This window comes from Humulus lupulus, chromosome 8 (genome assembly GCF_963169125.1).
Source record: "Humulus lupulus chromosome 8, drHumLupu1.1, whole genome shotgun sequence".
Classification (NCBI taxonomy): Eukaryota; Viridiplantae; Streptophyta; class Magnoliopsida; order Rosales; family Cannabaceae; genus Humulus; species Humulus lupulus.
This window is the reverse complement of record NC_084800.1, coordinates 68,743,958-68,770,130: the sequence shown is the minus strand read 5'-3', so window position 1 is coordinate 68,770,130 and position 26,173 is coordinate 68,743,958. Positions and strand designations below refer to the sequence as shown.

General features: G+C 32.7%; 4 protein-coding genes across 5 annotated transcripts; 1 reads left to right on the top strand and 3 right to left on the bottom strand.

Annotated features, from left to right (window-relative positions):
* Nucleotides 1-177: 177 nt before the first annotated feature.
* On the top strand, nucleotides 178-3,187 carry LOC133797686 (sucrose-phosphatase 1-like). Of its 2 annotated transcripts, XM_062235676.1 has the most exons (8): nucleotides 182-359; nucleotides 440-739; nucleotides 870-971; nucleotides 1,126-1,320; nucleotides 1,434-1,724; nucleotides 2,145-2,331; nucleotides 2,795-2,841; nucleotides 2,943-3,187. In XM_062235676.1, exons 1-8 carry the CDS (start codon nucleotides 300-302, stop codon nucleotides 3,033-3,035), a joined length of 1,275 nt encoding a protein of 424 aa, XP_062091660.1. In that variant the 5' UTR covers nucleotides 182-299; the 3' UTR covers nucleotides 3,036-3,187. The 2 variants fall into 2 exon arrangements, with proteins under 2 accessions (XP_062091662.1, XP_062091660.1); XM_062235678.1 differs by lacking the exon at nucleotides 2,145-2,331 and having other exon boundaries at nucleotides 178-359.
* A 200-nt stretch (nucleotides 3,188-3,387) lies between these two features.
* On the bottom strand, nucleotides 3,388-7,783 carry LOC133797684 (probable LRR receptor-like serine/threonine-protein kinase At3g47570). Its single transcript, XM_062235674.1, has 5 exons — nucleotides 7,216-7,783; nucleotides 6,888-6,962; nucleotides 6,233-6,589; nucleotides 4,032-6,017; nucleotides 3,388-3,889 (listed from the first exon to the last, which is right to left on the bottom strand). Exons 1-5 carry the CDS (start codon nucleotides 7,757-7,759, stop codon nucleotides 3,534-3,536), a joined length of 3,318 nt encoding a protein of 1,105 aa, XP_062091658.1. The 5' UTR covers nucleotides 7,760-7,783; the 3' UTR covers nucleotides 3,388-3,533.
* Nucleotides 7,784-19,309: 11,526 nt separating this feature from the next.
* Nucleotides 19,310-21,961, bottom strand: LOC133797685 (receptor kinase-like protein Xa21). The gene is made up of 2 exons (XM_062235675.1): nucleotides 19,852-21,961; nucleotides 19,310-19,706 (listed from the first exon to the last, which is right to left on the bottom strand). The coding sequence occupies exons 1-2, from the start codon at nucleotides 21,779-21,781 to the stop codon at nucleotides 19,351-19,353; spliced, it is 2,286 nt and encodes a 761-aa protein (XP_062091659.1). The 5' UTR covers nucleotides 21,782-21,961; the 3' UTR covers nucleotides 19,310-19,350.
* Nucleotides 21,962-23,565: 1,604 nt separating this feature from the next.
* On the bottom strand, nucleotides 23,566-24,181 carry LOC133795560 (putative receptor-like protein kinase At3g47110). Its single transcript, XM_062233012.1, has one exon. It carries the CDS (start codon nucleotides 24,179-24,181, stop codon nucleotides 23,588-23,590), a length of 594 nt encoding a protein of 197 aa, XP_062088996.1. The 3' UTR covers nucleotides 23,566-23,587.
* Nucleotides 24,182-26,173: the final 1,992 nt, after the last annotated feature.

The following is a 26,173-nucleotide window of genomic DNA, read 5'->3' as shown; positions in this document are numbered from 1 at the left end:
GATTTGAGAGTGCTACATAATTTATATATATATTTATTCACTGTATATATATATATAAATTATTATAAATTGATTATATATATTTATTAACTAATTCAAATACTTATTTTGAAAAATATAATAACAAAATAAATATCATCAAGCTCAAAGTCTAAAATGTAAAATTAATTTGAAAAAAAAATGAAGTGAGAAATAAAATGATTCTTTACTACCAATGGTATAAGCAAAAGGAATGATATTGACATTTTCTCGGAATCAGTATAGAGCTCAGCCATAGCCACAGCTTGCAAGAACTCACGATGGATCGTCTCAATGGCTCTGCGCGTCTCATGATAGTCTCTGATCTTGATTCTACTATGGTACATTTCAATTTCCCTTTCATCCTCGTCTTCATCTTATTCTTCTCGATTACTCGAATTCGTTGGTCTGCCATTTGCAGGTCGACCATGACGACCCTCAGAACCTCTCTCTTCTCCGCTTCAACGCTCTATGGGAAGCCTATTATCGCCATGACTCTCTTCTGGTTTTTTCAACTGGAAGATCCCCCGATTCTTACCAACTATTAAGGGCCGAGAAACCCTTGTTAACCCCTGATATCACTGTTATGTCTGTGGGAACTGAGATTGCCTGTGGTGAATCTATGGTGCCCGATGCTGGCTGGGAGCAGTACCTGAATCAAAGGTGGGACAGAGACATTGTCGTGGAAGAAACCTCCAAGTTTCCTGAGCTTCTTCCTCAGGTCAGTTTCTTCGTTTGATTAAGCACGTCAAAGATTTGAGACCACAATTTGATTGATTCCCATTGTAGCAAACATAAAAAACTTGTTTCAATTTCAGCAAGTTTTGTACTTATATGTGTAACTTTTACAGTCAGAGATAGATCAACGACCTCATAAGGTTAGCTTTTACGTAGAGAAGGACAAAGCGCTCAAGATAATTGGTGTTCTATCAGAACGTTTGGAGAAACGAGGGGTAAGAGATTCATTTTGTTTCTCTACCTTGTGACTCTATAGTAATTTGCTTTTGCAACCCATTGGCTCTGGCATGCTGTAATTCTGTTTGATCTATTATACATGTTTCTATTCATAGTGATATTTTCTCTGATTTTGATCAATGTTTGGCTTAGTTAGATGTAAAGATAATCTATAGTAGTGGGATAGCTTTGGACGTTTTACCAAGAGGTGCTGGCAAAGGACAGGCCCTTGCATATCTACTGAAGAAATTTGAATCTGATGGAAAACTTCCTGCCAGTACTCTTGTTTGTGGTGATTCTGGCAATGATGCTGAACTTTTGAGTGTTCCTCAAGTCTATGGTGTAATGGTCTGTGGACATACAGCCTCATGTTTACTTAGTTCAATACTTACACTTATTTTTGTCCTAGTTCTAAATTGAATTATTATGATTTAAAGCTTACTTATTTCTTGGACAAGCAGGTCAGTAATGCACAGGAAGAACTGTTACAGTGGTATTCGGAAAATATGAGAAATAATCCTAGTATAATCCATGCTACTGAGAGATGTGCAGCAGGTATCATACAGGGAATTGGTAGTTTTTGTCTGGGTCCAAATGTCTCTCCAAGAGATATCAGGGACTTTCAAAAGTGCAAAGTGGATATTGTCAACCCTGGTTATGATGTCGTAAAATTTTACTTGTTCTACGAGAGATGGCGGCGTGCAGATATTCAGAAGTCTACACAGCATATGCAGAATTTTAAATCAGTTTTTGTAAGTAGTAACTTTCACCTTGATTATTCTCTTCAAAAGAAACAAAAAACTTTTCTTCTTTTACATTTTGAATCACTTCGACTTGCCACTTCTCCTACATGAACTGTATAGATCACAATCATTTGAGATGAATGTGTTGAACACAATTAATTGCTTTGAAGATTTGTTATGATGTGGGATGATGATCATAAAGGAATATAGATAGGAGAAAAACAAAAGACCTTAAGTTTTTGACAATCCACTATATATTGTCCTGAATCCATTATTTGTTAATCCTATAGTGTTATGACTTTACCTTTTTAACAAAGACTTTTACCTTTGCTAAAAGTTGATAGTGAGCATGTACATGTTTGTGATACCTTCAACTCTACTACAGTAAGATATTATAATCGGTTCCTCTTGGTATTTCAATTTTGTTAGCACTCTTCCTGTACTCTGGTCCATCCCTCGGGAACTGAGCAGCATATTCACCAGTGTGTGGATGAAATGGAAAGTTTGCATGGAGACAGGCAGGGAAATCAGTTTCTGGTATGGGTAGATAGAGTGTCCTCGTCACAAATCGGCTTAGACACTTGGCTTGTGAAGTGCGCTAAATGGGAGTCACATGGTAAGATTGTCTTTTATCATGTTGTGTTGATATCGTGGGATGAAAACATTACAGAGAGAGGAAGATGGAAAAAGTGAGTGAAGTGAGAAAATTATTTATGATTTATGTGAGGTTAATTAAGTTATTTTCAGGAATTATTGATTTTCTTAGTATGTTTTAAATTGGAATAGTTTATTTGGGACTGAAGCAGAAGCAGTGAAATGGATTGTGGGAACTTGAGTTTAATACGTCCTGAAATAGTAGGTTGAATTATAATGCTCCTCAACTAGCTCCTCTGGGGTTTTGTTGTTGAATAAGATGCATTTATGAGGCTTTGAACCCTGAATAACTTACACACTCAATGACCTCCCAACTGCTTGAGCTAGCATGAAGTGACTATTTTGTCTTAGTTTTTCTTATGCAATAAGTAATATTCCAGTGGCTTCATTTTTTAATGTTTTTCTAATTTTACAATTTTATGTAGGAGCTGAGAAGTATTGTTGTCTGACAACAATCTTAATGAGTTCAAAGGTATAAATACAATGTCAACTCTATAAAATAGCATTTCCTTGTTGAGCTACCACTTGAGTTGGTACTCCGTACTAGTCACCATTGATTGCATTGTTTTGCAGGCTGAGTTACCGAATGACTTCGTATGGTTGCACGTGCACCAAACATGGTTGGATGGTTATGGGGTAAAACAACCGGGCACTTGGTTAATCTAGGATTTTGATAAGGTCCACATCTAAATATATATGAGTACTTTTAATTCTATATTTGCTGCTACTGCCGTGGTTTATTTATTTTCATTTTGATATTAAAACAGATTTTGTCATCGATATACTCAGTGGATATTTTTCTTCAGGTTACTATGTCATATTTGCTTTTGTATTTTTTGCCTTATGCATCTTATAGGATTCCTTTGAATAATAAGTAATTATACTGCACATTGCTTCCTCTTGCAACTCTACAGATTCAGACCTAATGGCTATTAAGATTGATTTGGATTGGCAAATCATTTGACTTATTTCTTGAATTTTAATAATGGACACATTTAGCAACTGTACTCCAGTAAAATGGGAAAAATATTAACGACCATCTAGTGCAGTAATGGTCTATTATAGTTTTAAAAGATCCAAAGGTTCCATAACAAAAAAAAAAAAAGGGTGAAAGAAAAAGAAATGCAAATGAAAGACAAAATAAGAAACATATTAAATTTCACATTATCTCACTCTAACACCCTGCAAAAACTTCATTTTGACTTTGTTCAGTGTGGCTGCAACTTTTTTCATATCTGTCCTGTCTTCTGGTGCTGTAGCAGAACAAGTTAGAGCCAATTCCATTATGGAGGATAGGCATTCCTTCTTAAGCACATAGTGTTCCTCGTCTACCCTCAATAAATTTGAATCTATGACCTCAGTTATTGCACGTTGAAATGAATTTTCAATCCACTGTTTTAAATTCATATCTCCACTAAACATTCCATCAGTTGGCTTTTGTCTTGTGAAGGTCTCCATGAGTGTAATACCATAGCTATAAACATCTCCTCGCCTCGAAACCATACCTTCCAATCCATACTCTGAATAAAAAAATATAACCCTTTAAGGAGCACTAGAACATAAAGTTATCTGATATAAAATTTATAGATTCACTAGCACAAACTGCATACATATCTCTAATAGAAGCATTACAAAATTTCCCATAGAAAAATTAAATGTTACCTGGAGCCATATATCCAAATGTGGCCAGTGTCATTGTTTGCATCATAGAATCTTCTCCATTTATGAGCTTCGCAATGCCAAAGTCAGCTACATAAGCAACCATATCTTGGTCTAGTAAAACATTGCTAGGCTTCAAATCACAATGAACAATTGGTGTTGAATAACCATGGTGAAGATATTCAAGTGCTGATGCAACATCTATCATTATGTTCAATCTTTGTAGGAAATTGAAGTGGAGCTCATTTGAGTATAACCACTTCTCAAGACTTCCTTGAGGCATATAGTCTAGTACTAAGGCTTTGAAATCAGGTTGACTACAACTAGTTATAATCTTTATAAGATTCCGATGACGAATGTTGCGCAACACTTCACATTCACCATCAAAACTCTTAAGTCCATTTTCCAGTTCCAAATTAAAAACTTTTACTGCCACATCTGTTCCATCTAAAAGTGTTCCTCTATACACTGAACCGAAACTCCCAGTTCCTATCATATTGCTTTGGTTGAATCCACCTGTTGCCCTTAAAAGTTCATAGTATGAAACTCTTCTTCTTGTTGCTTGAGGTGATAACGTAGTATTTGGTTCAGGACTTGACTTGCTTTTCCTCCATAATATCAATAGTATAAAAAAAGCCGCTATGAAAATTGTTACTAAGATACTGGGCAAAATATACCTGAGTAATAGTGGATGAGATTTTCTTGAAGTGTTTTGGCATGGCGGAACTTGCAATCTCAGGGCACCGCAAAGAGCATCGTTTGACATGAAAGATTGGTAAGAGAGGTTGAAGAAAGGTCCTCCACTTGGAATCTCCCCATGCAGCTGGTTGAAAGATACATTGAGATATTTTAGGTACTTGAGTCTCTCCAAAGACTTGGGGATCTCACCAGATAGATAGTTTTTGGATAAATCCAACATTTCCATGCTCATTAAGTTGCCTAGTGAATCTGGAATCAACCCTTCTAAATTATTATTTGCCAATGATAAAGTAACCATATCTTGGAGACCTCCAATGCTTCCTGGGATGTGACCTGAAAATTGATTGTTTGACATGTCTATATCTCTTACTGTCTTCAACTTTTCGATATCAACGGGTATAGATCCAATGAGAGAATTAGATGACAAGTCTATTTCCAAGAGATATACCAGGTCCCAAAAGCTTGAAGGTATTGTTGAATTTAATTCATTAGAGTCCAATACTAGACTTCTTAGGGACATTGCAAGATTACCCAAGCACATGGGAATTGATCCTTGGAGCGAATTATTTCTCAGGTACAAGTCTGTCATCCTTGTTAACTGACAAATCTCAAGTGGTATGGACTGCTGCAACTTGTTATCATTGAGACCCAACATCTGAAGCCTTTGTAATCTTCCAATTGAATTTGGAATTGGTCCGCTTAAGTTATTGTTACCTAAGCCTAGAGCTGCCAAGTTACTCAAGTTAGAAATATCGTTAGGAATCTTTCCCCTCAACTCATTGTAGCTTAAAGATAAATATTCGAGAGATGCAGATAGATTCCCCATGGAACTGGGAAGTGGGGCATCTATAGAATTATCTATGAGGTATAATCCTATCAACTCTCTAAAACTAGATGATAGTATATTCAACCCTGAACTTTCAATGGTCAAGTAGTTTCTCTCTAAGTTTAAAAACTGGAGATTTGTCAAAGAACTTAGGGTATTGGGAACAAAGCCAGAAAGGTAATTATGTGTCATCTCTAGCTGAGTAAGTTTCGAAGCGTTGGAGATGGACTTTGGGATCACTCCTCCAAGATAGTTTCTAGATACAAAAAGCCCTTCTAGATTTGGAACCCACAGGCCTATGTCTTCCGGGAGACCACCGGAAAACTTGTTCTCGGAAAGAAAAATGTTTGTTATTGTGGAGATGTTGAAGATAGTTGGTGGGATTAAGCCATCGAGTTTATTATTAGACATGACTGACAAGTGATGTAGATTCTGAAGCTTCCCAAGTTCATATGGTAACTTACCTGCAATCAAGGATGAGGTGATACCATAAGTATGATCCTAAAGGTCACATTTGTGTTGTCACTCATTTGCAAATTAAGTTGGAAAGATTTATAATAATTGTTCTTTGATGCTCAAGTGGTTGAGTGAAGTGAATGCTTATTTTATTTGGTGAACAATGCCCTTATTACTAATGATCAAGATCACGGCATTAAGATAAACAATTTGCATACCATACCTGTCAGATTGTTGAAGCCAAGATATAAGCCGGTTAACCTAGTCAAGTTTCCTATATTTTGGGGTATGCTTCCGGTGAAATTGTTAAACGACAGTCTCAAAATAAGAAGTTCTCTGCAATTCCAGATGGATGGTAATGGACCACTTAGCTGATTAAAACTCAAATATAGGCCTTGAATGACAGGAAGATGTTGACATATATTATCCGGCAAGCTTCCATGTAGGCCATTCTCTTCGAGCCTCAAATCAGTTAAAGAAGACATGTTGAAGACAAATAAAGGAAGAAGCTTTTCAAAGACATTAGCTTGTAGATCTAATTTCTCCAATACTTGTAGATTACCAATTTCCCTTGGAATTTCTGCAAAATTGTACATCTTGAACATAGCAGAATTCTAGTAGCATTATAAAATCATTTTTCCTTTTGATCGAATTATAACCAAACTTAGTTCCAGGAGAAACTGGAATCATTTTAACTGCATTGACACCCAACTCGCCAAAAGACCAGCAAACTATGAATGAATGTAACTTAATTTAATTTGTAGACCCAAAATAATGTAAATTTTTTATGTATGGTATTTCAGAAAAGGAAAAACTATAACTCCAAACAAACAATATTATTCCAAAATATTATGTTAAAGAAGGCCGATTATGCATACCTCCTTCAAATTTGTTATTGGAGAGCCATAATACCTTCAACCTTTTTAAGTTCCCAATCTCTCGTGGTATGGCTCCTGCAGTGATATGACACAACATAAAAGAAAGTGAAAGAGTAAGAAAGAGAGGGCATATGTTCTGTTTATTAGATGTTAAAACTTCTGTTCCTTTCACGATTCATGATTTGGTTGGTAAAAGTAACCTTTAGTATATATATTGGATCATAAATCCATCCATGTTATCCGAACAATGCCAACTAAAAACTGGTTACAAATTAATATAAAGAAAATGAAAACGAAATAAGAAAGAAAGATTAATGGAAAAAGTCACCTGAAAGCTTGTTCATGTAAAGACTAATCACTTGGAGCGAAGATAAGTTGAAAATGGAGATAGGAATAGGTCCGACAAACTCGTTATCATTCAGATACAAGTATTGAAGCTTTGACAAAGGCCCCAACCAAGAAGGAATTTCTCCGGTTAAATTGTTGCGTTCCATACTGATTTTTTCTAGCCGGCGCAATCGAGACAATTCAACGGGCAAACTGCCATGGAAATAGTTGTTGCTGAAGTTCAAGGTGACAAGGAACGATAGGTTTCCAATATGTGGAGGGACAGTGCCAGTGAGACTCATATTAGAAAGGTTTAAGACTCTAACTCTGCGATGACGTGCACCGCAAGTAACACCAATCCATTGGCACATAGAAGTATTTGATGACCAACTACTTTCCAAGAGATTTTGGGGGTCATTGATCGCAGATTTTAAGGCAAGAAGGGCTGATTTGTCTGTGAAAGTGTTGGTTTTTGCAGCGTAAGCTTCAATTGCAAAGAACAAGTACGTGAAGATCATAAGGAAAATAGTTATTTTGATTCCCATTGTTTTCTGATCACTAGTAAGTTGGTAAGTGTCCAAATATGAAAGTGGATTTATATTGCCTTTGGTCATTCATTTACTTGTCCAAAGAAAAAAAAGTTCAATTCACACCTCTTTTTTCTCTTATATTGACCAAGTTAGTCCATGCTACGAAGATGTCTTCGTAATTGATTCGCATATGAAAACTTTTTATTTGCAATAATGAAGTTAGGATTAATATATATAAAAATTAATAAAGATGAATATGTGGTGTTGACTTATACTCTCTACAAATGTGACTTGACTTTTGAATAGGCAACAAGCATTAAAGTTTAGACACGTAGCATTTCGTGCTGTTTGGGCTGAAACTGAAATATAATTGTGGTATGAATGAACTCTTCCACACCATCATGTCACTTCACACAAACAAGATATTCCACACACGCCACACAACTTTTTTTTTTTTTTTTTCTCTCCATCTCTTTCTCCGAAAATGAAAAATTATACACTCAATAAAAAATATGTACTCTAGATTGATTATGTATAGTTTGAATCAATATATATAAATATAGGATAATTCAAATAGTTTTTTACTCGATTTTTTTTTATATATATTGTAACTATTTAGAGTATTATGTAAATTTTCAGAAAATTTAAAATAATTTACAGTATTGAAAACTAGTTTCAAACATGTTGATTTCCACGCGCATAAAAAAAAATTAGTCACGCGTGCAACATATTTGAATTTAGTTTTTGGTACTGTAAATTATTCAAAATTTTATGAAAATTTGTAAGATACTCTAAATAGCTACAATATACACGATTATAACAAAATATGGCGCAGAAAACTATTATCACATTGAGAATACTAAATTCCCCCATAAATAAATATATATATATATATTGGAGACTTTTGGTCAAATACAAAGTCTAGCTAGCTAAGATTTTATTCCAGTCAAGTGTCAAACGGTTGAATTATCATTTGCATTTATTTTTCTACAGACAAAAGATGATCCCAAGTTCTTTTAGAAATTAAAAGTCTTAAATACAGAAACATCTACAATATATCAATTTATGGTTTGAAACAAAATTTGATATTTTGTGACCATGCATTTTTCTCTCATCTCCTTGTTTGATTATTAATTTTATAAGAAGAAATTGCAAATACTATTTTCTTTGACGGCGTTAATAAGTTGGTTCCTACCACCTCAAGGGTATATTAGAGGCAAGCAAATAAAACATTAATTGCTGAAGGTTCTTAATTATATGTTCTACATTAATTTTGCTTCATCGTTCATCACATTTTGTTTTTCTAAAGCCATACACTTTAAATAAACTTGCAAACTTAAACATGTCATTATTAGGACTACATAAGAAAATACATAATAAACATATTAAGCACTAATGAAATACATTTGGTTTAACAAGGACAATAAGTTGAGTATCTCTATTTTACGAGAGTTGTGTCAATTTTAGTACAAAATATAGCATAAGCTAAATTTATTACAATAATCTTTTTTTATTTATCATATTATCACTAATTATTATAATTAATTATTTTTTAAGCACTTTAGAAAATAGATTGGAGTTCATAATTTGGACTATAAAATTAATTTTTGTATATTCACAATAAATATTAAATAACTATTAATTATTATTGATGTTTTTAGTTAATTTACATGTGTATTGGATAATATTTTTTTTTTTTGCCAAAATTTAACATAAAATTTACACTATACATTATAAATTGTTTAATATTAATAATTGTTGTAGCAAAAAAAGATTGAAAATAGTTGAATAAGGACTAACTCTAGAAATTTTTTTATCATTGATATCCTTGTCGAATAATAACACATTATAATGAACATTGTTGTTGGGCATACTTGATGCTCTATTTTATGACTTGTTAAATTTAATTTTTAGTTTTACTATATATTCTAATTTAAAATATTAATAAAGACATTGTATTTAATTAATTACACAATATTATCAAGCAGTCTTAGACACGTACGATATGATTCATATGTCGTATTACATTACAACTCTTAATAAATACTTTTAAAAATATTATATAAAAATCATTTTCAAAAATTAAAATTAAAATAACAGAAAGAGATCGATCGAGAAAGAGAAGGGGAGGCGAAGTGGAGTGGAGTGGTTGAGTTTTTGAGCAGCAAAAGGGCGAAGCTTTGGAATAAAGTGATTAAGGATTTTGAATTTGATTTCCATGATATTATTTTTTATATGATTTCAAATTAAAGTTTGGTCCGTAGTTTGTGTATGATTTTGATGTTTTAGGTTTGGTTATTTTTTTTCCATCTGATTTGGAAAGTGTGGTTCGGTATTAACGGTTTACATTTGAGATTTTAATGGTTAATTTTCAATCATATCCATCATCACCTGATTTCTTAAGAAATAATCATATTATTTTATTTATGTCAAATTTAATTTTGATTTTGCATCTGATTACCATGACATTTTCAAAAGATAATTAATGATATTTTTTGTTACGGGATTAATAAAATTTAGGTTTGGTTTTTTTTTTAAAACAAAAATAGAAGAAGCTAGGTTTGGATTTTTTAACATATGACTTTAAGAAATTCATCTCAATATTGTATAACAATAAATCTACACAAAAATAAACAATATTTAAATATTCACATATATTTAAATATTGTAACTCTCTATTATATGTTACAATATATATGACACTCTTTGTCACATTTATTTAATCTAGACATTATATTATAATATTTAAAAAATTTCAGCAGAATATTCTAACCTACCGCAAAATTTTAAACCTGTATTTTATAATAACAAATATACTTCAAGAACATTCAGAACATTAATTACAATTAATATACCAACATATACACACTAATTTCAAACAAATTCAAATTACAAAGTATCATCAAATTTAACAAAATAAATATACTAATATTGACTAATCTCTAATAAAATCATTACCTCCTAAAATAAACTATCTTAATAATAATTTACAAATTCAAAATAAGTTTTCCATATTATTTTTATTTTTTTACACCAAAAATACAACTATAATATAAAATATCACACACAAATATAAACAACAATTCACTAATTATTTTTCTGATTTTCTAAATATTAATTAACTTTAATAACCCTAATATTCTATAAACACGTTCACATTTATATACATATACATATATAAAAAAAATAAACATATATATATATATATACAACCACATTTATAACCGGCCACACCTAAAAAAAAATGAGAAATTTTTTTCAACCACTTACAAATGAAGATTGTGGTTGTTTGCTTGAGGAATGGCGAAATGGAACACCATTGCTGTAGTTGTCATCACCACCGCCTGGATCCATGAACAGAGGGGGGGAGAAAATGGGTCAAACGCCAAAAAAAAAAAGGAAAAAAAAAAGAAAAGAATTATTTGCATTTCACACCACCAAATTCTTTGTGTTTCCCAGGTTGTCTAAACTGCAAATTCTCTAATTGCTTCAACACAACATCACCAGAGTAATTTTTCGGTGGTGGCCTGAGTTCCTTGTTACCGTCGAATAGTGCTCATTTACTCCTCCATTCATGATCCATATCAAGAAACATTTTATGACCAATGTATGCAATTTTACTTCTAATCCCTACAGAGGGAGTTTCTTCATTACATGTGGGGCACACCTTGTACCTTTTTGTGCTCCACCCAGACATTATAGCATAAGCTGGGTAGTCGTTAATGGTCAACAAGATTGTTGCACGCATATTGAATAAGGTACTATTGTATGCATCTCGTGTTTCGGTACCATTCACCCATAACTCCTTCAACTCATCAAGCAAAAAGGTCTCATATAGGCATCAATATCTTTTCCAGGTGAAGAAGGACCTGGAATTAGAATAGACAACATTAATGACTGTGGTTTCATGCACTTCCACGACGGCAAGTTGTATTGGACAAGTATCACAGGCCACATGCTATAAGAGTTGCTCATGTTCCCAAAATGATTGAAACCATCTGTAGCCAACCCAAGCCTAACATTTCGAGGTTCGGCTGCGAAAGATGGGTACAGCTCATCAAGGTGCTTCCACGCCTTACTGTCAGCGAGGTGCCTCATCACACCATCTTCTTTTGGCCTTTTTGAATAATGTCATCTCATATCCTTTGCAGTATATCTCGAACTGTACAACCTTTTCAATCTCGGCGTCAATGAAAAGTATCGCATTACCTTAATTATGAGCCACTTTCTTCCCGTCCCCACGATTATCTTGCCAGCGACATTCACCACAAATCGGACAAAAGTCCAAATTCACATTCTCCTTCCAAAACAATGCACAGCCATGCTTGCAAACATCAATGGACTCATATCTCAATCCAATACTCCGCAACTTTGCCTTCGCCTCATAGTTAGACTTAGGTAAAATTGTTCCGTTAGGCATAGTGTCGACTAACAATTCCAGCAAACCATCAAAGTAATGATTGTTGCACTTGTTAATAACTTTCAGATGCATTAGCTTCACCAAGAAGTTCAATGCAGAATACTTTCTGCAACCTGGGTACAATTCACTTGACATCTCCTTGAATAAATTGTCATACTTGTCCCGATGTTGAACATCATCTTGGGGAGGATCATTATAGTTTCTAGCGAGAGCATCATCTTCAGCGTAAACATCCTCCAGGATATCCGCTATCTCTTCTCTATCCTGATCTCGTACCACATTTGGTGGCGGCAGCAACGCCTCTCCATGGTAATGCCACACTTTTTAGGACTGTATGATGCCGTTGTTGAATAAATGCATTGAAATTGCATTTATAGGCTGGAACTTAATGTTCCCACATTTCTTGCATGGACAACGAGTCAAACCCCGATCGTTCACCATATTTTGAGCGACCTCGAAGAACTCCTTAACACCATTTCTATACTCTAGAGACCAACGATTCCTCGCACTCATTCAGCTTCTGTCGCTTGCCATCTTTAACTAAAATTATTAAGAGAACAAATTATCACTAAGTGATAATAATATTTATGATGTATTATGATATCTTATTTTTAAATCAACAAATTATGATGTATTATGGAAGAATCGTTCAATTATGTCTTACGCAATTATATTTTTTTGTAAATCATTTAATTAATTGTTGGTTTTATTTATTCATTATTTAATTAAAATATAATTTTAAATTTATTTAATTGTATTTTGTAATTATTCCTCAAATTTATTTAATTATTTACTTAATTATTATTCAATAACAATTTTATTATATTTGTATTTTACTTAATTACATTTGATTTAATTAATTATTTTTTCAACATTACTTAAAATAAAAATTAAAGTTTACTTAAAATTTAATTATTATTTTTTGTAATTAATGTTAATTTTCTTAAGACTAACAAAATTTGGGCATCATAACGGCTATATTTTAAACTATCCCAAAATTTTATAAAACCTGCAAACTACACACAAAAATATGCATAATATTCCTAGAGCAATATACAGAATATTTCGAGAGCATGCACAACATAAATTAAGATTAATAACATATATCAAATCTTTTTATATCGGTAACATCAAAATAATTTATTTAGTAAATATTTATAAACAAATAATCTTTAATATAAAAAAATAAAATATAATACAAATATACAATATAATATAATAATCTAATCTATTTTTTTTAAAATATACATATAAAGCATTAAAATTAAAAAAAATACATACTCAAATATGTTTTATTTTATTTTTTTAATAAATACTAAAAATATATATTATAAAAATAGTAAATAACAAATGGATTGGTGGGATTACAAAGCTCCATTGAATAGCAGCTGGTATTGGAGGAAAATGATGGCTGTTAAGGACATGTTTAAAGCTAAAATCGATAAGGCATCTTTTGCAGCACTGAAGTTCAGTATCAAAGTAAGTCATGATTTGTTGTTTGATTCCCCTATCAAAGTAAACTGGGCAAAGTATGTTTGGGAGAGGTTCTCTGTACCAAAACACAGATTTGTCTTCTGGTTAGCCATGATGCAGAGATTACGCACCAGAATGTTCATTCACAAGTATGATTCCTCCATTGATTCATCATGCTTATTCTGTGGAGATTTTAGTGAAGATGTTCATCACCTTTTCTTTCAATGCAAATATAGTAGAACATGTCTAATACAGGTGAAAGAATGGCTGGGCTGGAAAGTTAAAACAGAGGAATATGGGCGCCTACTGCATTGGATTGGGAAAACTAGAAGATGGAGCAGGTTTTGGAAAAGCACTTTGACAGCAGTTCTTGCTTCTCTGATCTACCATATTTGGAGAGTGAGAAATGACCTTCTATGGTCTCAAAAGATGTGGATCATAGATCATACCGTCCAGGCAATACAAAGGGATATCAGATTGAGGATATATCCTTTAATTACAAGCAAAACAAAGTCCTTAGATAAAGATTGGTTTAAGACAATTTGTCAAAGTAGTTAATGAGAATGTACAAAGATAATGATGTATTAACGATAGTATTAGTGGGGACATATATTGGGGAATTGTAGATTGGGAATATATAGTCATATAACATACATGGTTGTACATGAATTGGAGATTGTACATGAGTTGGTTTTGAGCAATACAATGATCTTATTTACCAAAAAAAAAAAATAGTAAATAAAAAATATATATTACAGTGGGTCGGCAGGCTTGGGGTCGACAAAGCTGGGAGACTCCACAGAAACAAAAAAAAATCAAAAGAAATTCAATACATAACAAAAACTAAAAAAAAAAAATACAAAAGTAAACTAAACTTACCTTAGGCAGAGGCTCAGGGTTGGGGGTGGGTTGGCGTTGGACGGTCTGGGTGGCCGATGGAGGCTCAGGGTGGGTGGCGATGGAGGCTTGGGGGTGGTGGTGGAAGAAAAAGAAGAGATTGCGTTGAAGGGAAGGTAGTGATGGTGGTGGCGTTGAAGGGAGGGTCGGGGTGGTGGTGGTGGCGTTGAAGGGAGTTTGAAGAAGAGAAGAAATTGAATAGATTGCAAAAATGGGGAAGAAGGCTTGGCAGCTGTGTGTAATATCGTTATGACTTTTGCCGGCGTGTTTTGTTGTGCCGGCAAAAGTCAAGCAGAAAACCCTAATTCAAAACAGTAGCATTTAAATAAGTAAGACTTTTACCAACGCAGTGTAGACTTTTGCCAGCGCAACGAAACGCGCTGGCAAAAGTCTGCCCACTAACCTTCTTTAAAACGTGCATGGACATTAATATAAATGTTGATTTTTGCTAGCGCGTTAGGTGAAATGCGCTGGCAAAAGTACCTAACCAATTCTCTGTCCAATTCGGAATTGAGCCGGCAAAAGATTGAGTTTTTGCTGACGCTTTTCACAAATTGCGCTGGTAAATGTTTCTTTTACCGACGCAATTTTTAATTGCGCCGGCAAAGACCTTCTTTCTTGTAGTGTAATTATTTATATTATAAAATATGCGGACTTTCTTTGACCCAAAGGTCCAAAAGTGAAGTAAGGTTAATCCATCTTTATTGTTAATCTCGATATCGCCTCCAGTAATCTATTTCTTATTTGTATGTGAATTTATATATATATATATATATGTATGTATTATGTAAGTGTATTTAAATATATGCGCAAAGTGATACTCTCTCGTCCCGTTCTCTCCATTCTTTGTTCTCATACTTAATCTTCTTTATTGTTCCTAACTTTTTTTGTTCTTATTTCTGTATACTCAATGTTTGAGTTCTTTTATTTTTTAATTGTTTGAAAATGGCAGTTTGAATTTATACATAAGACCAGTTTAAGGATTCAACTTTTTCTTCCATGTAAGTTTTTCCTTTCTATTTTATATCAATTTTTGCTTGTTTATCTTAAAATTTTCTCGTAATTTTAGGATATTTTTGGGTTAGTTTTTTATATTAATTTTTTGATGTTTTTTGTCTTGAGCTTGAAAGTAGTGTAAGGAAATCATGGCATATGGATCTCTTAAACTAATGGTTGATGCTCTTCAAGTGTTTGAGAAATTGATGCAAAAGAAACTACAGAATATGATTTAATAAAACTATGCATGATTCTAATTTTTGTGTGCTCAAATTCGTTATTATTATTATTATTATTATTGTTAGATGATCAAATATAATATATATTTATAATTATATAACTCAATGTAGCGTATATATCATGAATTTTTTAACTGCCCATTTTTTAGCTTATTCATCTTCTCTTCGAGAAGAACTTTATGTTTTTTTTATCTTACCTTTATTCATAAGGCTTAATAAGTAGGCCACTTTGGCCATATTCTTATCACCTGATTTCTTAAGAAATAATTATGTTATTTTATCTATGTCAAATTTAATTTTGATTTTGCATCTGATTACCGTGACATTTTCAAAAGATAATGAATTGTAATTTTTGTTATGGGATTAATAAAATTTAGGCTTTGATTTTTATTAAAAAAAACAGAAGAAGTTGATGAATTTGTTATTTATTTATTTCGAAAAAAATAAATTAATGTTAAGTATTTTTTTTAGTTTTTTTTAACAATATTTTTTTCAGTTGATCAATAGGTTGTTATAATTTTAATTTTAAATATAACTAAACAATATTAAAATATCTAAATTATAATCAAATAAAACAAATTTAACTAACTTAATTTAAATTAAATCATTTCGTTGTCTTATAAGATATTATATCTATTCTTCCTCTATAAATATGTGTACATAATCAACATTGAAAAACAAACTAGTCTTATTCTATAATACTGTAACAGAATATTAGATCAGTGACGAAATTCTCTACTGAATCTTTTTCCAAGAAAGCAAATACAGCCTTATTAAGTCTAGCTCCACCATACATAGATTACATAATCATGGCAACTATTAATACCACTTACGACATGAACATAAATTTAGACTGCGAAAATAGTGATAGTACTCCTTCACTAAACTTTCTAGGTCACAAGTATTTCGTTTTTAATGTCAATTTTTGCCATGCAATCTTTCCTTCTGAGCGCATTATTCTTACCACTCGTGACTCAGTAGTACTTACTCAGAGCACCTATTTTTCTGAACATTCCAACATCACCAGAACCATGCTCTCTAGAATGGGTGTCACGGACCCAACCGTTCTCTCTAACTTTACCTCCCAAATAGCCACTTTCACTATGCTCAACCTTCTCAATAATCCTACCTTAGCGGCCTTAAAGGTTGTTACCATTTCCCTTTGTGTTGTCGCTGTCAGTGATCTAGAAGAAGAAGAAGAAGAAGAAGAAGAAGAAGAAGAAGAAGCGATTATTGATCGTAGTTTTAGAGAGACACTTGATGACATTCCGAATGTTCCTGCCACGCAAGACTCCATAAAGAAACTAAAGGAATTGAATGATGGCGATGATTTAGCTGGTTTGGGTACTAACAATTGCTCCATTTGTTTGGAAAACTTGTTGTTTGAAGATCACAAAATCGTGGAGATGCCGTGTTCTCATCTTTATCACAAGGATTGCATTGTTCCTTGGCTGGAGATGAAGTATTTGTGCCCTTTGTGTCGCTACTCGATGCCCACTGCTGAAACTTTGTGTTGATTTTTATTGTATCTAAATATATTGTTCACAAGTTTGTTTTGATGATTTTGAAGATGACATTCGAATACAATTATTTATTCTTTTCAGATTAGCTTTCTCCAAATTACATTTTCCTTTTTTGTCGATCGATTACTCCATCCTTCTCTTTCAAGCTTATTATTCTTTTGGGGCTGATTTAAGGGTTTATATTTCTTGTTTTTTGTTATGGTTATTTATTTAAATTGGATTTATGGATGATCTATTTTGGGATGATGAAAGGGTTTAGATTTTTATTATTATTCTGTCTTGCCTTGACAATCTTTGTACCATTTCTTAATTTGTCAAGAATAAAGTTGATGTTTCATCATTGCCTTTGCTATAAGTATCATCCTCTATTTTTTCTTGTTTAATTTATGTGTACCTGAAACTACTCTTGGGTGACTGGGTTTTCTCAAAAAAATTAAAAAAAAAAAAAAAAAAAAAAGACATGCTTGTAACGCTTTATATTTGCCAAATAGGTTTGTAGAAATAATGATTTAGGACTCAAGTGTGTTATTTTGGTATCCAAGGAAATACATAAAGTTTGGCTTCAACGATTTAAGTTTTTTCTTTTCTAATCAAAATTTAATTTCTGGGTTATTTTGTATAGTTGCTACTTGCTAATTCTTTTTCCTCATTCTCACTTTTTAGTGAAGAAGAATGGTTCCAGGTTTAATCAATGCCAGTGATTTATAAAAAGGAAGAGTGTTGGGTCTGAGGTACTCTAAAAGATGCAGATGAATATGTAGTAGAACCAATTGGCATTTTTTTTATTTCCTTTTTAATAATTATTGACTATCCAAAGTATATGGGATATTTAGATGTATGGATACATGTGTTTGATGTATACTTGCATGGTCAAAAGTCTTTTCTAAGTATTTTTTTTTGTTTTTGTATGTTAGTGCACATTTTATATATGCATATAAATGCTAAACATTTGTTAGGTCAATACCTCAGTTTCTTGCAATGAATGACTTTGATGGAGCTTATTATGATTTGGGAAGTGGTCTGAATCAAGGAGACTTTAGGAAGCACTAAATGTCCAAGTTTCTGAGAGAGGTGTAAGACTTGTTCTCAAAAAACTTTAAATTTCTATTATTGATTAAAAATTCTAATATATTTTGAGACTGCACCGTGTATACGAATTTTTAAAAAGCATTGTCATATCAAAGGAGAGGAATTTTAAAATGTTGCTACAAGGTATACTTGTAATTTATATATACATATATATATATATATAAATGTATGTAATAACCCACACATGATGTTATTTTGTTTTATTGATTTTGTTGTTGATAAATTTCAATAATGAAACTAATTATAAAATGTTTATCCTTTGAAGGTGGTCTTTCCCTCACTTTATTTATGTTTGTATTCAAATTGGTTCATAAGGAATAATATTTATCTTATATTATATAGGCAATGATATGATATGCATTATTATTTAAACAGTGAAGGTTGTTGATTAATGTCTAAGGAACTGAAGGCCTTCAAATAATCAGGTAGATGATAGAAAAACAACTATATATATTATTTGTGAACCAGTTTTGATAAGATTGACAAGCCTCCTTATTCAAATTACATATGAGGTTATGTTCATTGTTTATGCTATTGAAACTTCTCAAGATGCCTTTTCCTCTATTAACTAATTGAAAAAAAAATAATTAGTTCTGTTTGCGAATTTTGTTTCTTATAAGCGGATTTTGACATTGATCTGCCCAATGAATATTTTCATTCAGGTTACTATGTCATATTTGCTTGTGTTTTATGCCCAATGAATTTTGTTTCTACAGATTCAGAGGACCTAATGGGTTTTAAGATTGATTTGGATGGGCAAGTCATTTGACTTATTTCTGGGATTTTAATAATGGACACAATTAGTAGTTGTACTCTAAAAAATTGGCAAAAGTATTTAGGACCATCTAGTAGTGCAGCAATGGTCTATTATAACTTTAAAAGATCCAAAGGTTCCATAACAATAAAATTTTGGTGAAAAGAAAAGGAATGCGATTGAAAGACAAAATAAGAAACAAATGAAATTTCACATTATCTCACTCTAACACCCTGCAAAAACTTCATTTTGACTTTGTTCAGTGTGGCTGCAACTTTTTTCATATCTGTCCTGTCTTCTGGTGCTGTAGCAGAACAAGTTAGAGCCAATTCCATTATGGAGGATAGACATTCCTTTTTAAGCACATGGTGTTCCTCTTCTGCCCTCAGTAAATTTGAATCTATGACTTCATTTATTGCACATTGAAATGAATTCTCAATCCATTGTTTTAAACTCATTTCTCCACTAAACATTTCATCAGTTGGCTTTTTTCCTGTGAAGGTCTCCATGAGTGTAATACCATAACTATAAACATCCCCTCGTCTCGAAACCATACCATCCAGTCCATACTCTGTATAAAAAATTATAACCCTTTAAGGATGACTAGAACATAAAGTTATCTAACATAAAATTGATAGATTACACTCGCACACACTACATACATATCTCTAATAGAAGCATTACAAAATTTCCCATAGAAAAATTAAAAATGTTACCTGGAGCCATATATCCAAATGTGGCCAGTGTCATGGTTTGCATCATAGAATCTTCTCCATTTATGAGCTTCGCAATGCCGAAGTCAGCTACATAAGCAACCATATCTTGGTCTAGTAAAACATTGCTAGGCTTCAAATCACAATGAACAATTGGTGTTGAATAACCGTGGTGAAGATATTCAAGTGCTGATGCAACATCTATCATTATGTTCAATCTTTGTAGGAAATTCAAGTGGAGCTCATTTGAGTATAACCACTTCTCAAGACTTCCTTGAGGCATATAGTCTAGTACTAAGGCTTTGAAATCAGGTTGACTACAACTAGTTATAATCTTTATAAGATTCCGATGACGAATGTTGCGCAACACTTCACATTCAGCATCAAAACTCTTAAGTCCATTTTCTAGTTCCAAATTAAAAACTTTTACTCCCACATCTGTTCCATCTAAAAGTGTTCCTCTATACACTGAACCGAAACTCCCAGTTCCTATCATATTGCTTTCGATGAATCCACTTGTTGCCCTTAAAAGTTCATAGTATGAAACTCTTCTTCTTGTTGCTTGAGGTGATAACGTAGTATTTGGTTCAGGACTTGACTTGCTTTTCCTCCATAATATCAATAGTATAAATAAAGCCGCTATGAAAATTGTTACTAAGATACTGGGCAAAATATACCTGAGTAATAGTGGATGAGATTTTCTTGAAGTGTTTTGGCATGGCGGAACTTGCAATCTCAGGGCACCGCAAAGAGCATCGTTTGACATGAAAGATTGGTAAGAGAGGTTGAAGAAAGGCCCTCCACTTGGAATCTCCCCATGCAGCTTGTTGAAAGATACATTGAGATATTTGAGGTACTCGAGTCTCTCCAAAGACTTGGAGATCTGACCAGATAGATAGTTTTTGGATAAATCCAACATTTCCATGCTCATTAAGTTGCCTAGTGAATCTGGAATCAACCCTTCTAAATTATTATTTTCCAATGATAAAGTAACCATATCTTGGAGACCTCCAATGCTTCTTGGGATGTGACCTGAAAATTGATTGTTTGACATGTCTATATCTCTGACTGCCTTCAACTTTTCGATATCAACGGGTATAGATCCAATGAGAGAATTAGATGACAAGTCTATTTCCAAGAGATATACCAGGTCCCAAAAGCTGGAAGGTATTGTTGAATTTAACTCATTAGAGTCCAATAGTAGACTTCTTAGGGACATTGCAAGATTACCCAAGCACATGGGAATTGATCCTTGGAGCGAATTATTTCTCAGGTACAAGTCTGTCATCCTTGTTAACTGACAAATCTCAAGTGGTATGGACTGCTGCAACTTGTTATCATTGAGACCCAACATCTGAAGTCTTTGTAATCTTCCAATTGTATTTGGAATTGACCCACTTAAGTAATTATTACCTAAGCTTAGAGCTGCCAAGTTCCTTAAGTTAGAAATATCATTAGGAATAATTCCCTTCAACTTATTGTGGCTTAAAGATAGATATTCGAGAGATGCAGATAGATTCCCCATGAAACTGGGAAGCGGGGCATCTATAGAATTATCTATGAGATATAATCCTCTCAAATCTCTAAAACTAGATGACAGAATATTCATCCCTGAACTTTCAATGGTCAAGTAGTTTCTCTCCAAGTTTATAAACTGGAGATTTGTCAAAGAACTTAGGGTATTGGGAACAAAGCCAGATAAGTGGTTATCTGCCATCTCTAGCTGAGTAAGTTTTGAAGCGTTGGAGATGGACTTTGGGATCACTCCTCTAAGATAGTTGCTTGATGCAAAAAACCCTTCTAGATTTGGAACCCGTAGGCCTATGTCTTCTGGTAGACCACCGGAGAACTTATTATCAGTAAGAAAAATGTTTGTTATTGTGGAGATGTTGAAGATAGTTGGTGGGATTAAGCCATCGAGTTTATTAGACATGACTGACAAGTGATGTAGATTCTGAAGCTTCCCAAGTTCATGTGGTATGTTTCCTGCAATCAAGGGTGAGGTGATACCATAAGTATGATTCCAATCATATGTAAAGAAGCAAATGGTTCACTGTGATCCTAAAGGCCAAGTGTGTGTTGTGTTCCTTAGCTAATTAAGTTGGAAAGATGTGCAATAACTATTCTTTAATGCTAAAGTTATTGAATGATATGAGTGCTTGTTTTTTTTTTTGAACAATCCCTTTATTACTCTGATAAACAAACAAATTGTACATATACCTGTCAGATTGTTGGAGCCAAGATATAGGTGGGTTAACCTAGTCAAGTTTCCTATATTTTGGGGTATGTTTCCTGTGAAATTGTTAAACGACAGTATTAGACTATGGTGTCCCACATGGAATATGTGTAAGAATATTGAACTATTAATAAGAACATGTGTAACTCCACTAATCACCAATTGGTTTTTAGATGGAGCCTCATGATTCTTGTCATGGTATCAAGAGCCAATTCCCTAGCGGGCATTCGATCCACACCGATCCAAAAGAGTGAGCCAAGCCGCACGAGATCCACATAGTGCAAAAAGACACTTGAGATCCAAAAAAAATAAGCGAGCTAACAAAATAATAAGAACAATTTCTCTGCAATTCCAGATGGATGGTAATGGACCACTTAGCTGATTATAACTCAAATATAGATTTCGAATGACAGGAAGATGTTGACATATATTATCCGGCAAGCTGCCACGTAGGCCATTCTCTTCGAGGCTCAAATCAGTTAAAGAAGACATGTTGAAGACAAATAAAGGAATGAATTTTTCAAAGGCATTAGCTTGTAGATCTAATTTCTCCAACACTTGTAGATTACCAATTCCCCTTGGAATTTCTGCAAAATTATACAACTTAAACATATCAGAATTCTAGTAGCATTATAAAATCATTTTTCCTTTTTTATAATATATAACCAAACTTAGAAAAAATCCAGGAAAAGTAGAATCATTTTAACATGGGTTGACACCCAACTCGCCAACTAGTGTGTTCCTGATCTTTTGATTAAAGTGCAAACTATGATCGAATGTAACTTAATTTAATTTGTAGGCTATCAAAATAATTTATAGAATTATGTATGGTTATTAACTCCAACAACATAATTCCAAAATGTTATGTTAAAGAATGTCGATTAAGCATACCTCCTTCGAATTTGTTAAAGGAGAGCCATAATACCTTCAACCTTTCTAAGTTCCCAATCTCTTGTGGTATGGCTCCTACAGTGATATGACGCAACATAAAAGAAAATGAAAGAGTAAGAAAGAGATCAGAGCATATGTTCTGTTAATTAGATGTTGAAACTTATGGAAAAGTGCAGTAGAGGTGTATTTTTTCTCACGGTTCATAGATTACTATTGTCTGAGGTAGGGAAATACTATCTCATTCCTCACGATTCATTATTTGGTTAGTAATAAAATAATCTTTAGTATATCTATTGGATAAAAACTGATTAATTACGAATTAATATTAAGAAATTAAACCAACTCTTAAGTATTTTTAGGCTATCATTTTCTGTCCACACTCGATAATATTTTTTAACAGCTTACTAAATTTCATGATATAATAAAAGATTCAAAACTCCATGAACGAATATGGACAAGTTGTACATATAATAATGTAGGCACGCACATACATGAATTCACAGTGATGATGATAATTATATATCAAGTAATATATGCATGGGATAAATAGATATCATGTTCACTTTTTCTTATATAAATTAGTTTGAATAATCACCAACATTTCTCTGTGCATTAAACAATAACAAGAAAATAAGGGAAAAAGTCACCTGAAAACTTGTTCATGTAAAGACTAATCACTTGGAGCGAAGTTAAGTTGAAAATGGAGATAGGTATAGGTCCGACAAACTCGTTATCATTCAGATACAAATATTGAAGCTCTGACAAAGACCCCAACCAAGAAGGAATTTCTCCGGTTAAATTGTTGCGATCCATACTGATTTTTTCTAGCCGGTGCAATCGAGACAATTCAACGGGCAAACTGCCATGGAAATAGTTGTTGCTGAAGTTCAAGGTGACAAGGAACGATAGGTTTCCAATATGTGGAGGGACAGTGCCAGTGAGACTCATATTAGAAAGGTTTAAGACTCTAACTCTGCGATGACGTGCACCGCAAGTAACACCAATCCATTGGCACATAGAAGTATTTGATGACCAACTACTTTCCAAGAGATTTTGGGGGTCATTGATCGCAGATTTTAAGGCAAGAAGGGCTGATTTGTCTGTGAAAGTGTTGGTTTTTGCAGCGTAAGCTTCAATTGCATAGTACTTACATGGGAAGAACAAGTACGTGAAGATCATAAGGAAAATAGTTATTTTGATTCCCATTGTTTTCTGATCACTAGTAAGTTGGTAAGTGTCCAAATATGAAAGTGGGTTTATATAGTACTTGTACATTTACTATAAAGTGCATCAACAATGTCCACCATTCATTACTTATCCAAAGAATAAAGTTCAGCTATTCACACCTTTTTTTTTCTTTCTCCTTTTATAATTATTATTATTTAGTTTTCTTGTAATAATTAAAACCATTCACATCACACCTTATATTGACCAAGTTAGTCAATGAAGATGGAATTAATTCACACCTCTGTTCTTGGCAACCACGGAGCTAGGATAAATAAATAGAGAGGTAAAAAAAATAGTAAAAAATATACTAATCTATATATACAATATGTATACTTTTTTAATATAAATTTATATTTATATTTATTTTTCTTTAAAAAACACTCTACAAAGAAAAGGGGGAGCGGAGCTTCGCTCAATCTTACCTAACTCCATTATTAGTTCTTCATGTACAAAAGTGTGACAAATTAGATGAGAATTCCAAATTTATGTTATTATTATAGTTACATTGAAAACCTTATTAGTTTATAGTACGTTAAATGTTTTCCAAAATTATTATGCTATCGTAGGCAGCTCTCATTCAAAAAAATTTCCCAATCAATTACGTGCTTAGCATTTCCATCATTATTATGTCAAATGTGTGCTTAGCTGTTTCATTATCTAATAGGGTTAATTATAATAAAAATGTTTATATGGTATACATGTGTAGAGATATATGGCATAGACGTAAATTTAATATCATTTGGCATTCTACTGGAGATGTTCCTATAAAAGCATGTTAATAATTTTGACTAGCTAGCGTGACTAATTTCATTTATAAAAGCTAAACTATCAAATTGTTTTGGAAATCCAATGAGTGTTTTTTGTTAAAGTCAAGAATAATAGAGGAGTCCTCCGAACACAATCTTATTCCCTGTAAAATAAAGGTAACAAAATAAATGGGTTTTTATATCTAAGAAATATTGGTAAAGAAATTAATATATAATAGTAATTTCTAGTTTCTACATATGCAAAATCATAGATGATACTTATTAAAGTATATAACAGCTGAATATATATATATATATATGTGGTACACGTGTGAATGTGACTTTTGGTAGTTTGGACAAGAGTAGCGTTTCGTGCTATTTCGGCTGAAATATAATTTGGTCTGAACCGTAATCATGCCAACTTCAGACAAATAAGCTTTGATATTCCACACACTTCGCGCAATTATACATATATATAAATATATATATATATTTATCAAAAATGCGTACATCGATTCGACCATATATTCATATATTGATTATGTATAGATTGAATCAATATATATTGGAGATTTTTAGTGTACAACAAAGTCAAGCTAGCTAAGATTTATTCAAGTCAGGTGTAAAACAAACGATTGAATTGTCATCATTTGCATAATTTTCATCACTACAAACAACATGATATATTGTGACCCCCGCAGGGACCACATTTTATTCTTCTCAAGCCACAGGCTTTAAATAAACTTACAAACTTAAACATTGTTGTAGAAATGTCATGAAATAAAATAAAAACTACCACCGAAATTTGAATTTTTTGGTTTTTTTTTTTTAAAAATTCTTCAACATTTAAAACGAGGGTTTAAATGTGTCATGTAGATCTTACAAAAAAAACATGTGGAAGAGGTTGAAGAATTGATAAGTGTGGGAAAGTAGAAACTACAAAGCTCCAAGTATATTATCTATGTTTTTCAATTAATTTGTGTTTGTTTTAGAAAAAAAAAATCATGTTTATAAGTGATAACCTTCTACTCCTCATTTAATAGATTTTTGTGATGAAATCCAAGTTGGAATGAAGGATCCGTATGGAAAGTTATTTCAATGATCTAGAGTACTCGTAAAAATATGGGTTTCAGTTATTTCAACATAACTGGTGAATAGATCTTCTAAAGCTTATTTGTGATGAAAACAATGGAAAATAATAATGCTTATGATTTTTATTTAAATA